The sequence below is a fragment of the Vespula vulgaris genome, chromosome 23, assembly GCF_905475345.1.
Source record: "Vespula vulgaris chromosome 23, iyVesVulg1.1, whole genome shotgun sequence".
Taxonomy (NCBI): domain Eukaryota; kingdom Metazoa; phylum Arthropoda; class Insecta; order Hymenoptera; family Vespidae; genus Vespula; species Vespula vulgaris.
The window spans coordinates 837012-857331 of record NC_066608.1 but is presented as its reverse complement, the minus strand read 5'-3'; the positions used below and the strand labels follow the sequence as shown (position 1 = coordinate 857331).

Genomic DNA, 20320 nt, shown 5'->3' with positions numbered 1-20320 from the left:
CAGGGGGTCAAGCAAATTGTTGGGGGTTTGGAGATGATGGCCATACGAGATGTTTAGTGATAATCAAATGGTGCAGATAATAAACAATTGAACTAATTTCAAAGAAGTAAAAACGTGTCGGTACGGCAGGTATGCTTGAATCCGATCGAGGATTCATTTCGGATCGGTAAAGGAATATAAGCCTTTCACTTAAAATAGTCTGCTCACATGCGATAGGAATTTTTCGTAAGAAATATTAACGAAACGGGAGTGTTCGACGAGGTTATATACCGAGAAAATTGGGACAATGGTTATTAGGATTAAAATCGTGTTGATAAATTGTATTAATATACGATCGTCAAACAATTGAAGGAGTTATATTTTACAGTTTACATTCTCTCGAGGAGAAATTGTCTTGGTGATTTTATTGAATTCATTGAGCGCGTATGCGGTGCCCTACCCCGTTGCACTATTTTTACACCTGCACTTTTTATTTACGCGTATTTGTTCTGTTGCATGTTTTAGCCAAATATTTTTGGCTATCTTTATAGTGGGTTACGTAATTTTCGACATGAGTTACTTCGATACGATGGCCGATGAGGAATTAAATAAAACTCTATTGTTTTGCAAGTAGTAAAGCGTCGATACGTTAGTACGGATACGCATTACGCATCGTAACGTTCAAGGGAATTGATTTCTGACGTCGTAACCAACCAAGAACAATATTACGAGAAGTTTTCCATATTTGACGTTAACAAAATAGTTGTACAAATGTTTGCGGCACGATAGTGAAAACAAAATTAATTTTTAACTAGTGAAAGTGGTCTTATTTAGACATGCCTATGGAAGATTATTTACTTCAGGTAACATACGCATTTTTATATTTAATAGTAAAGTTATTATTCATTGCTAATTCTATTATCTGATCTTATCAACGATATGATGTCATTCAAACGCTAATATCAAATCTATAATATATATTTATCTTACATTTTAATATGCTTTCAATAAGATGACAATAAATCTGTTTATTTATCTTTTAATATTTACTTATTTAATGTGTGCTTTGCTTATTGTGTGTGTGTATATATATATACGTATATATATGTATATATGTATATACGTACGTATATATATATTATATGTATGATATGTATCTATATACGTATATACATACGTATATACATATTATATGTATGTATATGTATATGTATATACGTGTGTGCGTTCAGCATGTAGTTCGAAAAAATACATACACAGAAATCTTGACAGTTTTATGATTTTAATGAAATTTATCGATTGTCAATTATGTTATACTGAAATATATAAAATATTACAATGTTACAATTATGTAATTGATATGACAACAGTATCATACTAATCTTAGAAATCGCCGAATTTTAACCTACATTTGTCTAATTATATATATGCGATCCATTGTTATCTTGCATATTCGAAAAAGAAAACATTTTGAAAGATACAATAAAATGTCAAAATATTTTAGCAGTTGCGTCAGTGCGTAATGTGGCAGTACAAAGGCTTAATAAGTAATAATAACAATGACAGAAGTACTATCCAAAGATTGTGGTGAACGGGGATTGCATCAGGAAAGAGACATGTCAGAATCTTCTCAACATCATTATAGCCATCCTCCACCAGATATTATGCCTAAAGGTCTTGCTATCAATGGTATATTGATTGATGATAATTTAATGAATTATCTAATGTATTTATTATATGTAATATATTTAATGTTTTGAACATTTTTACAGGCGTAGGGGGTAGGCTACGTCAATTAGAGGCTCTTTTTATTAGTGGTCCTGTACAAGGGGGGCAAGTGGGACATACTTTTTCTATAGAAACTCTTATTGATATATTGCTTGTTCTGTATGATGAGTGTTGCAATTCTTCCTTAAGACGTGAGAAGACTGTCTCAGACTTCATTGAATTTGGTATATATCAAACACTATTTTTGGATATATAAATATTTTAGGATATATTGAAGTAATATCTATGTTTATGTTATAATTAATTATTCAACATTTTTTATGATACATTTATTATACTAGGTGTTTAAAGGATAATTAATTATTATTTTTTTCTTTTTTTTTTTTTATAGTAAAACCAGTAGCTACTTGTATAAAGAGTCTGCAGTTGGCACGTGAAGATTTTGAGATAGTTAAGGTCATTGGTAGAGGAGCGTTTGGAGAAGTATGTGTTGTAAGAATGCGTGGTTCTGATAAAGTGTTTGCAATGAAAATTTTGAATAAATGGGAAATGTTAAAGCGTGCTGAAACTGCATGTTTTCGAGAAGAAAGAGATGTACTAGTTTATGGTGATCGCAGATGGATCACAAATCTTCATTATGCCTTTCAAGATGACAATAATTTGGTAATTATTAGTTTATCTATCTGGTTTTTATAACAATCAATATTTCTTCATAAACATTTTTTATTTAGTATTTGGTCATGGATTATTATTGTGGTGGAGACCTCTTAACACTGCTAAGTAAATTTGAAGACCGTCTTCCTGAAGATATGGCTCGTTTTTACATAGCAGAGATGGTGCTAGCTATTGGGTCTATACATGACTTACGTTATGTACACCGTGACATTAAACCTGATAATGTTTTATTGGATGCAAATGGCCATATCAGATTAGCTGATTTTGGCTCCTGTTTGCGTTTATTTGAGGATGGTACTGTGCAAAGTAATGTTGCTGTAGGTACACCAGATTATATTTCACCAGAGATATTAAGGGTATGTCTGTTGTGTTATGTTTGTGTTAACAATTATATTGTTTAATAAAAAGATACATGCTTTAGTTAATATTTTATACGCGTTTAGGCAATGGAAGATGGCCAGGGACAATATGGACCTGAATGTGATTGGTGGTCATTGGGAGTATGTATGTACGAAATGCTTTATGGAGAGACACCTTTTTATGCTGAATCTCTAGTCGAGACCTATGGAAAGATAATGAATCATAAGGTAAATAAAAATATATAGTTTATATATTTTTACTACTCTGTAAATCTAATTGAATTAATTTTTTATATATATCTTTTATTATTACAGAATTGTTTTGACTTCCCTACAGACGACATATATGATGTTTCTGAAGAAGCCAAGGATCTGATGCGCAAATTAATTTGTAGTTCTGAGTTTAGATTAGGTCAAAATGGAATTGATGATTTTAAGGTACAACATATCTATATGTGTATGTGTCTGTATATGCATTTATCATGGATTTTAATTTGTTTACTTTATAATTGAATAATAGATTGTATCTATTTATAACATAAATACATAAATCGTGTTTATTTTATAGAAACATCCATGGTTTGATGGTGTGAATTGGGACACTCTTAGGGACAGTACTGCACCCTACATTCCTGAAGTTTCTTCGCCAACTGACACATCGAACTTTGATGTTGACGATACGGACGTTCGTAGTTCCGATGCTGTTCCTCCAGCAGCGAATTCTGCACTTTCTGCACTTCACCTCCCATTTGTAGGATTCAGTTTTACGCAAGGAAGGTAAAAAATAAATTTAATTTTTTTTTCAATTCTGAATATTATCTTTCAATTGTTACACCATTCATATTTTTTTTTATATTGCAGTTGCATATCAGATTTAGGTTGTCTATCTGCATTGAATCAGAAGGATAAACACGTTCAGATGCTCGAGGAAGAAAATTTACAATTAACACAAACGATCGAGGATCTAAAAAATCAAATTGCCGCGAATCATTCCTCGCCTGGTATTTCACCTGATTCCAACAATGCAACGAGAAAACTGCAAGATGAAATAAATACTCTTACAAAACGGAATTGTGGTAAGAAAAAGAATTTATTTTTATTTTAGAATTATATAAATATTTGATAGAAAGGTGGAAGCGTTTTTTTATTACTATCATTAATTTCATAGAATTAGAGTCACAGTTGAAATCTATGGAGATACCTCGTGAACTGCGTAATTTAGATAATGGCGATTTAACTAAACTTCGTGAATTGGAAAAATTAGTGCGTTCTCTTCGTTCTGAGAAAGAAGAAGCTATTAAAGATAAGTTAGATGCACAAGAGAAATTAAAACTTCAAGATAAAGAATTAAAGGATGCTTTAACGCAACGTAAACTCGCGATGGCAGAATATACAGAGGTGACAGATAAATTATCTGAATTAAGACAACAGAAACAAAAGTTATCCAGACAAGTCAGGGACAAAGAAGAAGAATTGGAAGTTGTGATGCAAAAAATTGACAGTTTAAGACACGATATAAGGAAAGCTGAAAAATTACGTAGAGAATTGGAAAACAGAGTAGAGGAAGCAATGGCAGAAACTAGGAAAGAGAGAAAACTTCGAGAACGTAGCGAGGAATATTGTAGACAAATGCAAGAGGAAACGGAAAAGATCAGACAACGTTCTATGGGAAATGATGCGAGTGCCAATCAGGCTTTAGCTACTCAAGAAATTAACAGACTCAAGGCAGAGGTAGAGAAACTTGAAGTTCAATACAATGAAAATTTGAATCAGCAGCAAAGTAGATTCAATCTCGAAATAAGAAGTCTTCAAGAACAATTGCACGAAGGAGAGACAAGAAGAGAATTGTTGGAACGAGAGGTTCAACTTACCAAGGAGAAATTAGATGCGGCAAGATTAGAAAATATTACGGACAGCGAGGAGACGATAAACGAATTGAATAGAAGACACGAGAGAGAAAAAATTATGCTAGTCGAAGAAAATAAGAAGCTTTTGCTTGAGCTTAGCACTGTAACTGATAGTGTTAATAGAATACAAGGTGAAAGAAGGCAATTAGAGGAAGAATATGAAGAATTACGAAACAAAAAGGAAGCTATAGCTCAATGGGAAGCTCAAATTACTGAGATTATCCAATGGGTTTCAGATGAGAAAGATGCTAGAGGATATTTACAGGTTTATATCTTATATGCAATGATCTATAAAAAATATATATATCATATAATCATAAATTTTAGGCTTTGGCGACAAAAATGACGGAGGAATTGGAATTTTTGAAACATTCTGGCGGTGTAACGGGAGTAGGAGGTGGTTCTACTATGGCGGACAAGAATTGGCGTAATCGTAGATCACAAAAACTTGATAAAATGGAACTATTAAATTTACAGAGCTCTTTGCAGAGTGAAATTCAAGCAAAACAAGCGATTTCTGAAGAATTAACAAAAACCCGATCGGAATTAATTGCTGTGCAAAAGTAAGTTTGCATATTACATAATTTGGTGTAATAGCGTAATTCTTGCACTGGAGTATAATCTATAAATATTATTAATTTTATCTACAGAGAGTTAAAAGACTTTAGACAAAGATTCGATTCGATGTCCCATGAAATGAAGCGGAAAGAAATGCAGATTAAAGAATTACAAACGCGGCTTGATACTGGCGATGGCTGTAAGTACACTTCCATTCATAATGCTACCAATAAAAGTTATACAAAAGTTTCTTATTTAAATTATTATGGAGATATTATATCTGCAATTGTTATACAAGCTGCAGTCATACATGTCACATATGTATTTTATAAATGTTTCTGTCCTGTCTATAATTCATTTAGACATTAACTTGATGATATTCTGTTTTGTATTTCTAATGCAACAAATAGCCCCCCAGAGAAATCATTTATTTTTTTGAAAGATTTATTATGTTATAATTATCCCAGATTTAAAAATGAATGAGATTTGGACAGCTTAAAAAAACTTTAAGAGGGTGACTAAATCCTTCTTACTTTGATCATTACATTTTTATCAAACGATTCTTTGACTTAAAAAAAAAAAAAAGAAAGAAAAAAAAAGCTATAAAAATGATGAATTTTAGTTGAGGACGCATTTATATATAATCTAAAAAATATTAAAAAAAAAAAAAAAAAAAAGAAACAGAAAAAGCACATAATTTTTTTCTATATGAGTAGAACAGTCATGTACTTTTTACACGCGACACACATATGCTGTATGTGTTACAATAAATTATAGAATACTATTTATATATGTATTGTTTGATAATGCAAACAATCGTAGATAATGTACGATAATATATAAAATGATAAGTGGTCAAAAATGTATTAGTCGAACTTTTGCTTTATAAGTTACATTCTTCATAGAAAGCTTTTTAGAGAATTAAAAATTTTCCATTATATTGCACAGCTATTAAGTGATTATAAATTGATATAGTTTTATAATATAGCATTTATTTAAAAGTAATATATAATGCTTTTTATAACATTTTAAAGAAAATTCAAAATTGTATTTGATAATATATTGTTTCCCAATAAAGCGATCGATCCACGTTTAAATTATGTACTTGTTTATTGTTCATTTTTGATCAACATTTGATAAAAAAATACTTTTAAACTGAATCTCGATAAACATTAAATATAGATTAGAAATTAATTGATAGATCAATTTCCGAATTTAGATTTTAATAATATTTAATATAGAATACAAAATAAAAACTGTTCTTTTTTTAATAGTCTGTATTAATCACTAACATTATATCTTATATAATGTAAAATTTACAAATAATATTTTTACTATAATATTTGAAACAGTATATGACATAAAAAATTTATGGGGATTACAATTTACAAGTATTAACAATTATTATTATTATCAGTATCATTATCATTACTATAGCTGTTACTAAAAAGCAGAACTAATATAGTTACATAGAGTTTACAATGTAAATAGGTATATACTATATAAGTATAGATCCTATAATGTTAAAGAGAAATAATCTTATATTTATTTTATATATGTATATATTATATTAAAATATAATTAGTTGATTAGCTGTAAGTAATTATATTTAGTTTGTAGAATACAAAAGATAGATTAACATTGTATGTTTAATTATATGTGTACATAGTATTTAAATTTAAAAAAAATGACGTTTCTAGTGTTTTATTGTTTATATCGTTTCATAAGATCGTTTTACTATAGAATAGATATGTATATATGTTTATTTATTTATTTATTTAATATACAAGTACATTTCTAATTTTGGAAACAGAAGGCACTTACGCACTTTGTTCCAATATGCTATATCGTTAGAATGCTACACATGATATTCTGTACATTATACATAATTTTATTTGTACAAGAATATCATGTAAAAAAATTATCTGATGTCTGATACATCTAAGCATAATAATCAGATTTCATTGATGAGCTATTTGGAAGAATGATAAAATAAAATATTTGTTAAAAGTTTCAAAAAGACGTTGCGAAAATAATTGGGTACAGTTCATTTACATATATATTCGATATCAATGTGTAAAGTATCAATTTTAAAGATCATTATTACTGGGATAATATATATGTGTCCAGCATAGTAATTTAGTTCTTCGGTACGGTATGCAATTCTGATTTCTAGACTACAAAGTGCCCCTGTTTATTGGCGTAACGAGCTGCGTGTGGGGCCTCTTGTTGCTCATCTTCAAACTGTATTTGTGACAGCTGTGCTATCCAGCAATACGTCAAGCAAATCGTCAAACATCGTTAGCACCAAACCCCAACGCATCATCGTGCACCAGCCGTCATCACCCCTACCAGTAATGCGTGCTCCCCGCATCACAACATGTCGCTTATTAACTAGATTCGTTCCCGTCAACACGTACATCAGTCAGAATGCCGTTACCATCGTTCCGCCGCCCGGTAAATTATGTGGCAGCAGACGCGCGATTTTGATTGATTGACATATTGAGTTGCTGATTTTATAGCACAGTGCTGTGTTTTCTGAAGGTGTCTTAAAGTAATTGTTTAGCTTCTTATAAGGACAAGGGAAGATAATATTTAATGCGCTTAAGGAAATATCTTCTTTAGTCTTGCTATTAATTCTTATATATGTTTATCATTCATTTATTTTGATAATGTTTATTAAGTAACAAAGCATAGCTCTGTGCTTTTTAACAAATTATGTATTAGCTGAATAATGTGTTTTTATGTGTGATGTCATTATTTTCAAAATGATGAGTGGCACTAGTGATCTTCCACTGTTCTTAGACGGGGTTGGATTTTATTAGGCTTGAATATTCTTAGTACTAGTCAATCGTTTGATTTTCTAAAATAAACATTAACAGGTATGTTTTTTTGTGTGTTTTTTAGACTGTTTGCTCGGGTGGTTTTGGTTGATATACTGTATTATTATCCTTACCTTCACCGATGCATATTATTATATGTAATCCTATAAACGTGTCACATAAACATAATAATCATTGTTTTAACAGAACTTGTGTGATGGAATGGTTTAATTGAAAGTATCACTGGAAGATGTTATGAAAAATTAAGTAACTTAATAACTTTATGAGTTACAACATAATTTCTTATACTTTTTATAATTTGATCAGTCCATAATTTTTATTATATTTATTATATTGGATAGAAATTTTTTTTACACTCTTGTAACAATTTTAGATAATGATCAAAGTAATTATATAAAAATATTTTTTTTTAATGTCATTTGATAATCATTAATTTTATATAAAAAATAATAAATTATATACAATGAAAATTATTTAGTTCATAATACAGGCAGGTCAGCATAAAATATATGTAATTTACAATTGTTTCAGTTTTAGAACGTCCTACATCACAAATGTCTTACTTGGAACACTTTTTGAAAGAAACAGCAAGTAGTACTCGTCATGGCAGTGCAGATAGTGTAGAAGGTGACATAGAAGACAACCGTGCCCCAAGTATTACTAGTAGTAAAAGTAATTTATCTGAATTTAGCATTGTGAGTACCTATGTATTTCCAAATCTATATTTTTATTTTATATTTATATATATATATGTATATAGAAAAACATTACGAAGATTTACATCATATAAATATTTTTTTTTCAGGATCCTACATCACCATTGTCACATGAACTTTTAAATAAATCATCGACTTCTCATGGTCAAGTTAATTTACAACCAAAGCCTAAATCTCACCAATTTCTGGTGAGAACATTCTCAGCTCCCACTAAATGTAATCATTGTACTTCATTGATGGTTGGTTTAACGAGACAGGGAGTTGTATGCGAAGTCTGTGGCTTTGCTTGTCATATGCCTTGTTGTGATAAAGTTCCGCCGATGTGTCCCGTTCCTCATGATCAAAGTACTTATTATCAGTCAATGAATATTATAAAAACTGGCTACTATGTTAATATTTACATTGAATTAATCTATTGTAGCAAAGCGTCCACTGGGTATCGATCCTACTAGAGGAATTGGTACTGCGTATGAAGGATATGTTAAAGTGCCAAAAATGGGAGGAGTAAAAAAAGGTTGGGTGCGGCAATTTGTGGTAGTCTGCGATTTTAAGTTATTTCTGTATGATATTTCACCCGATCGCAATGCTTTGCCGTCTGTATATGTATCGCAAGTTCTGGATATGCGAGACGAAGAATTTAGTGTTAGTTCTGTTCGTGATTCAGATGTTATACATGCCACAAAAAAAGATATTCCGTGTATATTCAGAGTAAGCTTTTATGAATATTTACTCTTATTACAACTGCATGTTCAATTTAAAAAAAAAAATGTCTTCATTGGTTTAGATTACAACATCATTATTAGAACCACCTGGATTGAAAAATCATACGCTGATGCTTGCAGACACTGAAAGTGAAAAAACGAAATGGGTAGTAGCGTTAAGTGAGCTTCATAGAATCTTGAAAAGGAACAATCTTCCCAATACGACGGTATAATACAAAGTAACTTTTTTCTTAAAAAAATGTACGATAATCAATATTCTTACGAAGCGTTTATTTTTTTTTTGTTTCATAGATTTTTAGAGCGAAAGAATTATTAGATAATACATTATCTCTTATTAAGAATGTAATGTCAGGAGCCATCATTGATCCAGATCGTCTAGTCATTGGCACAGAGGAAGGTCTCTTCTGTTTAGATTTAGATCGTAGCGGTAAGTTAAATCTGAATGAATATATTAATTAGAAATTATAAATATTCTTATAACATATCGAATAATTTTTTTTTTACAGAAATAGCAAGGGTTGGTGAGGGTAAAAAAATATATCTCCTTGAATATGTAACCGAAGAACAGCTTATTGTAGTGCTTAGTGGAAAACAACGTCACGTCAGGTTGGTGCCAGTACGTGCATTAGATGGAGATGAGGTTGAATGGATTAAAGTTGCTGAAACGAAAGGATGTATAACACTAACGACGGGCGTAGTACGTCGTAATCCACTCACGTACTGTTTGTGTGTTGCTATGAAAAAGCAGGTAGATATGTCGTTCTTTTTATGTACACAATAATTCTTACATAATTTAAAGTCTATCTAATATCTCTTAAATTTTAGAATTCTTCTCAAGTTATCATTTATGAGATAACACGTACAAAGGCAAGACATAAACGTATTCGTGAATTAATGTTACCATGTCACGCACAAACTTTACAAGTTCTTTCTGAAGGACGTCTTTGCGTTGGATATCCTTCTGGCTTTACTATCTACAGCATCTTAGGAGACCATCACCCTATATGTGAGACCTTAAAAAAAAATATTTACATTTATTATTTATACTTTTTAATACTTAATTAATATTTGATAATTTATATTTTCAGCATTGGTCCATCCGGAGAATACACTTTTAGGATTTCTAACATATAGTGCTGTAGATGCATTACGCTGTATCGAATTAACACGTGGAGAATTTTTGTTGGTCTTCCATACACTAGCAGTATATGTTGACAGTCAGGGTAGAAAAAGTAGGGATCGAGAAATAATGTATCCAGCTGTTCCCACAGCAGTCAGTGAGTGCATCTTCGTTTTTGTCCTTATTTGCAGAATCTATAGTAAACCTGTATAATAAATATAATATAATATATTCCAGGTTATTGCGAGGGATATTTATTAGTATATAGCGAAACTCACATCGATGTATTTGATTGTACAACAGGAGATTGGTTACAAACGCTCAATGTGAAAAGAGCACAGCCCTTAAATATCTCTGGCTCTTTAACATCTTGCATTATCAATGATATGCCACACGTTATTTATCTCAGCAATTTACATCAACGTAAATCTCTAATTATATCAATAATAATAATCTAATGTTATTGTAACGATACTCGTGATTTTCTGACTAATTATTATCCTCTAACAGGAGAATTATTAAATTTGACGCCATTAGACGCGAACGGTAGGCAGATGACAAGACCTAGAAGAAGATTTTCATTAAGAGAAGGAAATAGAGCTGTTCGTCCTACTGATAGACGTTCGAAGATGATATCTGCTCCTACAAATTTTAATCATATTAGTCATATGGGACCAGGTAATGGTATACAGGTAAGCAATCAAATTAATGGTCTTTGCATTCGCTTCGCAATACTCCATTTTCATTAATATACATTTAATATACTACATCCGTTTTATATATAGATTCAGCGTTTGTTAGATCTACCAACGACTCTTGAAACAGCTGATCAACAACATTCTGCCCACCATAGTAGCGCTCATATACATGGCAGTCAACAACGAGTAAGAATAATAATAGAAAAACATAAAGCGTATCTTACATCATACATTTACATCGTTTACTTCGTTTTTACAGTTATACGGCTCTACTTTACAAACACCAAGTAAACCAGCTCCGTTGCCACCTAGGCATCCACCTTCTGATACACGACGATTAAGTTCTCACATGACACGAAATTCTGGTTATTCACCCCATAACGGTATAATGAAAATATTGTAAAATTTTCAAGTAACGATATATAATTTTTACTTCATATTTTTTTATACATATTTCTATAGGTTCAACATCATCGCGTAGAGGTCCCGCTCCACCACGTCCTACTGCTACTCCACCTTCTCTACCACGTACACCGGTTGATCAAGTTGATACAGAATCTATACATTTACGTTCGCACACTCCGCTCTCTCTAGGCAGTATTGCATCTTTACATGATAAAGTACGTACTTGTTTTATTTTCTTTTATAAACTTCTAGGAACTAAACATTTGAATAATTTATTTGTTTAGGATCACCCGTCTGGTGGAAGTCCTAGACATTCAATTGCTTCTAACAATAGTTCGAATCCATCGACACCTCCAAGTCCTGCTCATGATCATGGGTCATCATCGTACGATTCTTAAACGGACTTAACATTGAAAAAAATTACTTGTTATAAGATTTGGGGTGTATATCCTCATCATGTATACACTACCTAAGAGATAAGTTATTGATATTCACAATATCTTTTATAAGAAGCAGTACTCGCATTTGATCATTTCATTAGAAAGTTATTGCAGTTTTCTTAATACACTAGTGCAATAAATTTTATTCAATTATTATATTAAGAATATAATTACAAAAAAGAAAAGCTTTATAAACTTACGTATTGAAACATTCGATAGATTTGAGTTCGAACTCAACCATTATTCCAGATCTGAATAGAAAGATAATTGATTTATCTTTTAAGTGAACTGTAATAACTTTCTGTTATTCAAGAAATTGTGTAATAAGTTATACTTAATGAAAGAAAAAAAAAGAACACTTTATTATTATATGACAGTAAATTATTGTACATAATTTATGCATTTGAGAGGATCGTCAAGTCGACTTTGCGATGCCATAATTTTATTGGAGTTAGTAGGTATCGTAATATATAATCCGATATATGAAGTCTTCGTTTAATTTTAGTTTCAAATATTTAGTATATATTTTACTTCGTCCCTTTTTTTTTTATCCACGACCGTCAAGCGAGAGTGTCTTTTTTATATTAACGGAATTTGAAATCTCAGTCAAATTATGTAGCAATAACGAAAAAAAAAAAAAACAATCTACTTAATCTATCATACCTAATTCAGAGCCTAGGTATACAAGTATAGTTTCAAGTAAATTGTATACTTAATCATTATTAGTAACAAAAGAAATTTGACGGGTATGAATCCATTCTGATGCCTTATGACTGAATACTTTCTATCTTGTCATAAAGCAGTAAGGTGCGTCATATTATTCAAGTATGTGAATAGTAGAATATAATCGTGCAATTAATTGGAAGAAATTATTAATGGTAATAATAATTATTCAGAAAGAGCAAAATGTTTCGTTTGAGCCACAAATAGAAATGTTGTTTATTATTTTTTTTTTTTAAACAAAAACATGTTGATGAGTCAATGACTTTTATTTATAATTGTCTGAAATTAATTGATGGCTTTTTTGTTCGTTCGTTTTTTTTTCTTTTTTAACGTTGCGATTACTATTACAAATCTTTGAAGCCAAGAATTATTATGTAGAAAAAAAAAGTAACTGCAGAATATATGTAACACGAGTTACATAATAAAATACAAAGCATTTTTATGTAATGCATAATATTATTTATCATTTGATGGACGATTAAGATCAGAATACAAATTTTTTGTAATATCGCTATATTTTATTTGACAGGTAACTTGTGATTGTCCTATTAGAAAGTGTTCTTCGATAACTGTAATGCCTTATATTTATATATTAATTTTAAAATATAAATGATCTTGCACGATCATTAATTTCCATAAATATCAATTTTTGACTGTTATAAAATCAAACGAAACAATGAAATTGTGCAGTAGGATGCAGAGGATACAGTTGCACTTTTTAAGTGTTTCAAGCACAGAACATACATTTTTCGATGTATATACATTCATTACACTTTCTAATCAACAAAATGCGAGCATAGTGACAAAAAAGTATGTCTCAGGATTTTCGCCAACCGATCGAAGCACGAAACAATATCTCGTGTAAACAATAACTGAGAAAATCGACTGAAATTGATAATTAGACGAACTATGAATTTTTTGTGAACACTATGTTGAAGTTGAAAAATATGGTACTTGTGACACGACCAAAGATCAAGAACCAACAGTGCCAGTTTAGTAATATCGCCTATAGTTTCACAAGTTTTTAATATTTGTATTTTCGGAGTGATAAGTATACTCATATTGAATCGTAACTTTGAAACTTAACTTTGATATTTATTTAAAAGTTATAACTATCGTTTGAACATTTGTAAATGTTTTTCGATTTCATAAAATATTGATGAAATAACATCTTCGTCGTACATCATCATTTGGAATTAATGTTTGATCTTTAATATTATTTGCAAATTTCAAATTTCATTAGAAATATTTTTTTAATTATATTCAGACTCATTCTCAACTCATTCTTATAATTGTAGAAAAAGAAAATATATTATATACGAACAAAACAAATATATATATATATATATATCAATTATAATATGTTTAAACATGATAATATTAAAAAGATAGAACAAAATGAAAGGAATGGTAGGAAGTAGTGACATACGGTTTTTGTCATCAGAAATATAATAGTGCAAACACTGTCCATAATAACATGAATTGAAAATAAGAACATATTCTAGAAATATTTCAGAAATATGATCAAAGCATAATTAAAAATTAAAAATCATGTGTGTATTAATGTACTTACCAGTGAAATTTTATCTTTTATTTTATGTTTTATCAATGTTGCATATAAGATTTCTGAAATTTAAAAGGTGGCTAAATATTATTTTTCTTTCTTTTAAGTTTTTATAATAATTTCATATTATAGAGACACATGCACGAAATAATTACTTCTGTGTATAGAATTAATTTTATACGTTTGTAAATATTGGAACTTTGTCTCTTCTTATTGCATATTTATATAATGAAAATTACAAAGAATATTGTTGCTGACGTAATGTATCATTTATAAAATTCATTATTTAATATATCAAAACTTCAGATGCAATTTATATTTTTCAAAGAAAAATAAATTACATAGAAATTTATTTTCTATGCGAAAATATGGTAATTAATTACGCGTATGCAATGGTTTTTTCTAAGAAATAATTTTTCTTTGTTCAGCATAACAAATAATAAGTTAAATCTTTTTTTCAAATTATAGAGACAAACAAGTATTCTGTTAATATTTTGCCAATGTACTGCAAATGACCTGAGTTTATTATGCAACACTTTTGTGCATCTAGTTTAGCACGTCTTTTTATTAAATATGTATATACATACATACATATATATATGTATGTATGTATATATATATATATTATATATTATATATTATAAACTTATTTATATAACGCTTGTGCATTGTTTAAAATATTTATTAAAAATATTACAATTAATAATTATTTACGTCTTATATAACTGAGAATGTGTATTTTGTTGTAAATTATGAAGAATAAGCTATTATGCTAAAAGAAGAGACCAAACTTTATACATTAAGATTTCGTCATTAATGAAGGTCAGTTTGTAGATTTTGTAGTATTTATATTATTTACACACCTTACCTTTTTGTCTCATTCAAATTTGTCTGTAGTAAGAGAAAAAATCTGCTAATGTTTTTCATTACATTTACTGAAAAAGTAATATGATTTTATCGTGTACAACTGTATTAATAAATTTTAAAGCTTGTATCAATTGCATTCTTTTTATTTTTTTTATATGTTATAAGCTTATGTAAATTATGTGTGGTGTTCTTTTTATACGTATATTATAGTTCTTTCATATATCTATCACAGACTACACCGTATATTTTCTAACTGCTTTAAAAAATGTGTAAAAGTATAGAACCAAGTCTTTTTTTGTGTAGGTTCTTGTAACATTACTTTTTATATTATTATTAAGTGAATAAGGTAGCACAACCGAAGAATTTTTTCATTTGACATATGTTTCTCGTTTACAGGCGAAGTGGACGTTACGCTTTTAATATAATTGACATTTCTATTACACAATTTCGTGTACACAATGTAATGTTACATAAACCGTACTATTTACTGCGGAAAATGCTGACAATGAATAACAAATATACAAAATACAGAATAAATATAAAGAAAACTTTTCAATGAAATATTTAATTACAACTCTTTCACTATTTATATAAAGATTTAGGCGAGCCTACTATTTACTTATAGTTTTTATATACTTTTTCCCATGTTAATGTTTGTATTATGAAATCTTTCTTACAACTTCAGTAGTATACAGATGATTAATAATAATAAATACTTTTTATATAATCATATATATGAAACATTTGCAACCAAAAAAATGATTTGTAATAATATAATATTTTCCTCCAAATACATACAGATATATTCGTATACGAAATCAATTTTCATGTTGGCATGTTTCATACGATTCATTAAACTATAGTCTATTAAATTTATTGTGTGCACAAGATAAAGATGTAGCACGCACGCACGCACGCACGTATGAACGTATGTACGTATTATTTATAAATCTCTTTATTCTATTTAAAGGAGATAATTTTAATGGAGAATTTACTTATAAGATACGTATATAATATAAATATGTCTTGAAACTCAAGTAATTTATGAAACTTTCATGACTTAATGCAAAACTACAGAGATATATCTTTGAAGAACTTTTAAATTACAATTCGTTCTTATATCAGACTACATACGCTTTAGACATATTTCTCTGAAAGTTAATATAAGTATTACATAATTCCAGAACATATATATAATACATGGTCAGTATATTCTTGGACATTTAATATTGTAGTAGAAATATTAGGCGGTAAGTAAGAAACGTAATGCTAGTATATAACGCATTTTTACATGTCTAACTTTTAATGCAATATGCACAAAATGGAAATGAAATTTTTTTTTCTCACGTATTTATCTCTTCTTCTTTTCTTTCTTCTCTCTTCTTTTTTTTTGTTTGTTTGTTAATTTACTACAAGTTAATTCTCTTTCTTAACGTATAACATTATAAATTTGATGTCAACAACAGTTTTAGTAACATTAGTAATTCTTTTGACAGTATTTTATTAAATTCATCCAGCTACAAATCTGGCAAAAGCCTCTGAAACCACAATCTTTTTTTGTGTTTGCATTTAATCTTATCATCGAATCGTGGAAAATTCTGTTATCCTTTTACAAAAAATTTAACATTCTCTTTATACATAAAAATTTTGAAGAATAATTCGATTAACTCTAATAAAACAGCGTGCTACTTATACGTGCATTAAAAGTAATGAAAAAGCTAAATGTCTTTCAAGAATTATATAAAAATGATTATACATAAATGTTATATTCATTTTTATTATTATACGTAAATGCTTTAATTTTTCTTGTAAATCTGTTTGATGTGATTGAATTCTTCAATGATTACTATGAGTAACTATACAAAGGGATATTGGATGTACAAAGATTGAAAAAGAATAAATACATATATAGCGTTATAATAATAATAATGACAATGATAATAATTAAAAATATTAAATCATTATTTGTTTTAGAAATGGAGTAGCCTGAACATTTAGATAATGATCACAAAAGATATTTCGACTATAATAATTTTGTAAATTCTTCTGAGATAAATCTAAACGTGCTCGTTAAAAAATATATAATTCGAGATCGTATTTAAATAAAGAATGTCTTTACGGCTATAAAAATTTAATGAAACATAATTTATATCATACGTGAAATATGACCTTTTCGACCAATAAACGTCTCAGTCTCAGGTATGGCTTTGATTTGTAGGTAATTATCTATTTGTTATATAACTATTAAACAAAGAACACACGCGACCTGTATTTTGTCGTCGAAAATTTGTTAGACGACATTTTGCAGGGAAGGCAATTCTCTGAGTACTAATATTTATCAGCTGCATTGAGAAGTACAATGTCAAATTTGTACCTCTGACTGACATTTGAATTGCCTGGATATCAAGTTCCTGGCAATATACGGGGCTGTTGTAATAAAATTTTTCTCGTCACGATGCGTAAATAGTCTATAAAGTGTACCTTCTAGGATATTCTAAACTTTTCTCATTGGTAATATTAGCCAAATGTTACAAGGAAGTATCAGAAGGTGGTGTACTTTCGTGATGGCTGACTTGATTTAAAGAATGCTGAAGGGCATCAGGAGTTAACCATTCTTTAGGGAGACAACGCTGCAAAAATGGTACACACGAACTGAAGTATGCCAAACGATTAACCCATCCAGGAATTTCTTGACCACATAGAATCTAAAGAATAAAACATGAGATGAAATATAATTGAACAATAACGTAATATTTATCTACTATGTATTGCAAATAATTAGATAACGCTATTACAATAGCATAAAATGCATACCAATGTAAACTGACTACTAAAATGATTACAATTTTTATTCATCAAATGATAACGATCTCCCCTAAAATCCTTTCCCAATTCATTTATAATCCTGGTAACATCTTCCTCTGTAAAATCTGTATATCCAATGTGTACTGACTGTCTATAAGACAAATCCACATGAAATACTTAATTAGTCATTGAAATTCAATAAATAACAAAATCGTTGTGACGAAATTTAAAATACATGCCTATATCTAAATTGTTCACCAAGCTCTTCTGCAACTCTAGGAGTTATTTCAAAAATGCCAGACTTTGGTTTCGGATGACCTCCATAAGCATATTCTATGAAACATTGTATCGTTAAAGCGAATGAAGTTACAAATAATTGAATAATCATTTATAAGAATTAAATACCTGTCCCATATATTTCAACACCTGAATGAAATACTCCAAGTCCGATTGGAGTAGTGTATTCATTTATCCAATACTGAAAATATTATAAAAATTTATTAAAAAAAAGCTTTGCATAGATCAACATTTCTTGTATTTCTATTACCATATCATAAACATTCAGAATAATTGGTTCACGCGCCATTTTTGGTATCAGTTCTTCGCTATCTCGTGGATAGCCCAGACAACTGGGGAAGGAAAGATTACAGCCAAGACCTGATGAAAACATCATAGGATACTTGTACTTGAAGCGATGAACAGCAGGACTATCTACGTTCCAGTACACCTAATAAGCAAATATATACTCTAGTTACATTGCCAAATCTAAGCAAATAGCCATAATACTAAAAATCATTCTAATACCTATAAAGATTATTTTACATTATTCTTCAAATATGATCAAATATGTTTCTTCAAATAATTTAATGCTATTGACTCAAATACAATTAGATACCACCATGCATATTTAAAAAAAAAAAATAGTTTCAATATTTTTTCATAAAAACTATCAATAACGTTGTTTATAATGGCTATAATTCTTGTAATTTAAATATTTTTATATTGCATGGCAAGAACAAGATTTCCTATACCAAAAGTAATAACAAAAAAATAATTAAATGATCATTTCTTAACAATATTTTTATAAAAAATGCATTGCTAATTTAAAAAGCTTTGTAAGCATTAATAGATCTAATATCACAACTCTAAGAGTGTGTGTGTGTATGTACATATGTATATATATAAATTATATATAACAGTACATATATATGTGTGTGTGTATATATATATATATACTCTGTTTAACGTAAATATACAGTAATATATAAATAAATTTATTTCAAAGGAACTACTCTAGTAAAGTAAATAGTAAATATTATTGCAAAAAAAGAATAAAATTTGATATTGTGCTAGACATTCTATAACGTGTGTTAACTAAAAATAAATATATTGAAAAAATAAATCAGTTCACCTGAGAAAGCAGTGATTTAAACACCTTCTCACATCTCACGTTCCATTGTAAGAATATTTTGCATTTTTTACACGAATTTTCTAAAGGTTGTTGACATCAAAGAACGCGTCTCAACATCATACGATTTCATTAGAAACATATATTCCTTGTAAATAGTCTTTTTTTTTAGCTTTAATAATTCTCATTTATAGAAAAAAACGTGTAATCTAAATTGTTTATTGCCATAAGTTGCACGATGACAGGAATAAATTTTACACAAAACAATAAGCAGTATGTAGTCGATGTATTTGTCCGTTTTTAAACGCGCTAAGAATAATCAGGATGAATCATTATAACTTAAATTTGATTCATGACACGCATTATAGTATCCTTCAATTAATTGAACACCGTTAGGTCAATTTAAACTGTAGCAACATGAATTAATATTAAAGATCTTCCAAAGTCATATTTAACACCGGAATGACGACCGAGGCTATAGGAATAATTGTAAATGCCATCTTTCTTCAAATCATTTCTTCGAATATAAAACAATATTAAGGGAAAATAACGCTACGAGACGAAATCTGTGGTGTGATTGAAGCGCTACCTAGAAATTAATTTTGAAAATTTCCTCATTATGTGAATTTATACATATATATATTATGTATATATAAATATGCGATAGATGGAGTAATAGTTAGAGTATTTTGTTCCTTTCGTTACTTCCATAATGACTAATTTATGGTTTAAATATAATACTAAAAATAAAGTCGATTAGTTACCGACTGGTAGTTTAGTTATCGATTGGTAGATTAGATATC

The 20320-nt window shown here is 29.2% G+C and overlaps 2 protein-coding genes across 9 annotated transcripts; one reads left to right on the top strand and one right to left on the bottom strand.

Moving 5' to 3' along the window:
* On the top strand, nucleotides 1-12794 carry LOC127071874 (serine/threonine-protein kinase Genghis Khan). Of its 7 annotated transcripts, none has more exons than XM_051011656.1 (27): nucleotides 1-129; nucleotides 505-842; nucleotides 1484-1668; nucleotides 1752-1931; nucleotides 2099-2370; nucleotides 2439-2738; nucleotides 2826-2969; nucleotides 3057-3179; nucleotides 3310-3518; nucleotides 3603-3817; nucleotides 3910-4913; nucleotides 4976-5211; nucleotides 5299-5405; nucleotides 8581-8744; nucleotides 8855-9110; nucleotides 9187-9473; nucleotides 9550-9693; nucleotides 9779-9914; nucleotides 9994-10235; nucleotides 10313-10493; nucleotides 10576-10764; nucleotides 10845-11030; nucleotides 11118-11299; nucleotides 11393-11491; nucleotides 11565-11688; nucleotides 11768-11925; nucleotides 11995-12794. In XM_051011656.1, exons 3-27 carry the CDS (start codon nucleotides 1539-1541, stop codon nucleotides 12106-12108), a joined length of 5382 nt encoding a protein of 1793 aa, XP_050867613.1. In that variant the 5' UTR covers nucleotides 1-129; nucleotides 505-842; nucleotides 1484-1538; the 3' UTR covers nucleotides 12109-12794. The 7 variants fall into 7 exon arrangements, with proteins under 7 accessions (XP_050867613.1, XP_050867615.1, XP_050867612.1 ...); XM_051011658.1 differs by having other exon boundaries at nucleotides 15-129; nucleotides 614-842; XM_051011655.1 differs by having other exon boundaries at nucleotides 21-166.
* Nucleotides 12795-16788: 3994 nt separating this feature from the next.
* On the bottom strand, nucleotides 16789-20044 carry LOC127071879 (deubiquitinase DESI2). Of its 2 annotated transcripts, none has more exons than XM_051011665.1 (6): nucleotides 19521-20044; nucleotides 18657-18836; nucleotides 18515-18587; nucleotides 18345-18442; nucleotides 18119-18256; nucleotides 16789-18009 (listed from the first exon to the last, which is right to left on the bottom strand). In XM_051011665.1, the coding sequence occupies exons 2-6, from the start codon at nucleotides 18780-18782 to the stop codon at nucleotides 17833-17835; spliced, it is 612 nt and encodes a 203-aa protein (XP_050867622.1). In that variant the 5' UTR covers nucleotides 18783-18836; nucleotides 19521-20044; the 3' UTR covers nucleotides 16789-17832. The 2 variants fall into 2 exon arrangements, with proteins under 2 accessions (XP_050867622.1, XP_050867623.1); XM_051011666.1 differs by having other exon boundaries at nucleotides 18657-18766.
* Between the last annotated feature and the right edge of the window lie 276 nt (nucleotides 20045-20320).

Bases quoted from the DNA above. Each gene is read 5' to 3' on its own strand.
- LOC127071874 (XM_051011661.1), top strand. From the start codon at position 1,539: ATGACAGAAGTACTATCCAAAGATTGTGGTGAACGGGGATTGCATCAG. The intron at 2,371-2,438 runs GTAATTATTAGT...TTTTTTATTTAG, and splicing joins TTCAAGATGACAATAATTTG to TATTTGGTCATGGATTATTA. The intron at 10,236-10,312 runs GTAGATATGTCG...CTTAAATTTTAG, and splicing joins GTGTTGCTATGAAAAAGCAG to AATTCTTCTCAAGTTATCAT.
- LOC127071879 (XM_051011665.1), bottom strand. From the start codon at position 18,782: ATGATGTTTTCATCAGGTCTTGGCTGTAATCTTTCCTTCCCCAGTTGT. The intron at 18,443-18,514 runs GTATTTAATTCT...AATGTTTCATAG, and splicing joins TGTTGAAATATATGGGACAG to AATATGCTTATGGAGGTCAT. The intron at 18,010-18,118 runs GTATGCATTTTA...TTTATTCTTTAG, and splicing joins TTAGTAGTCAGTTTACATTG to ATTCTATGTGGTCAAGAAAT.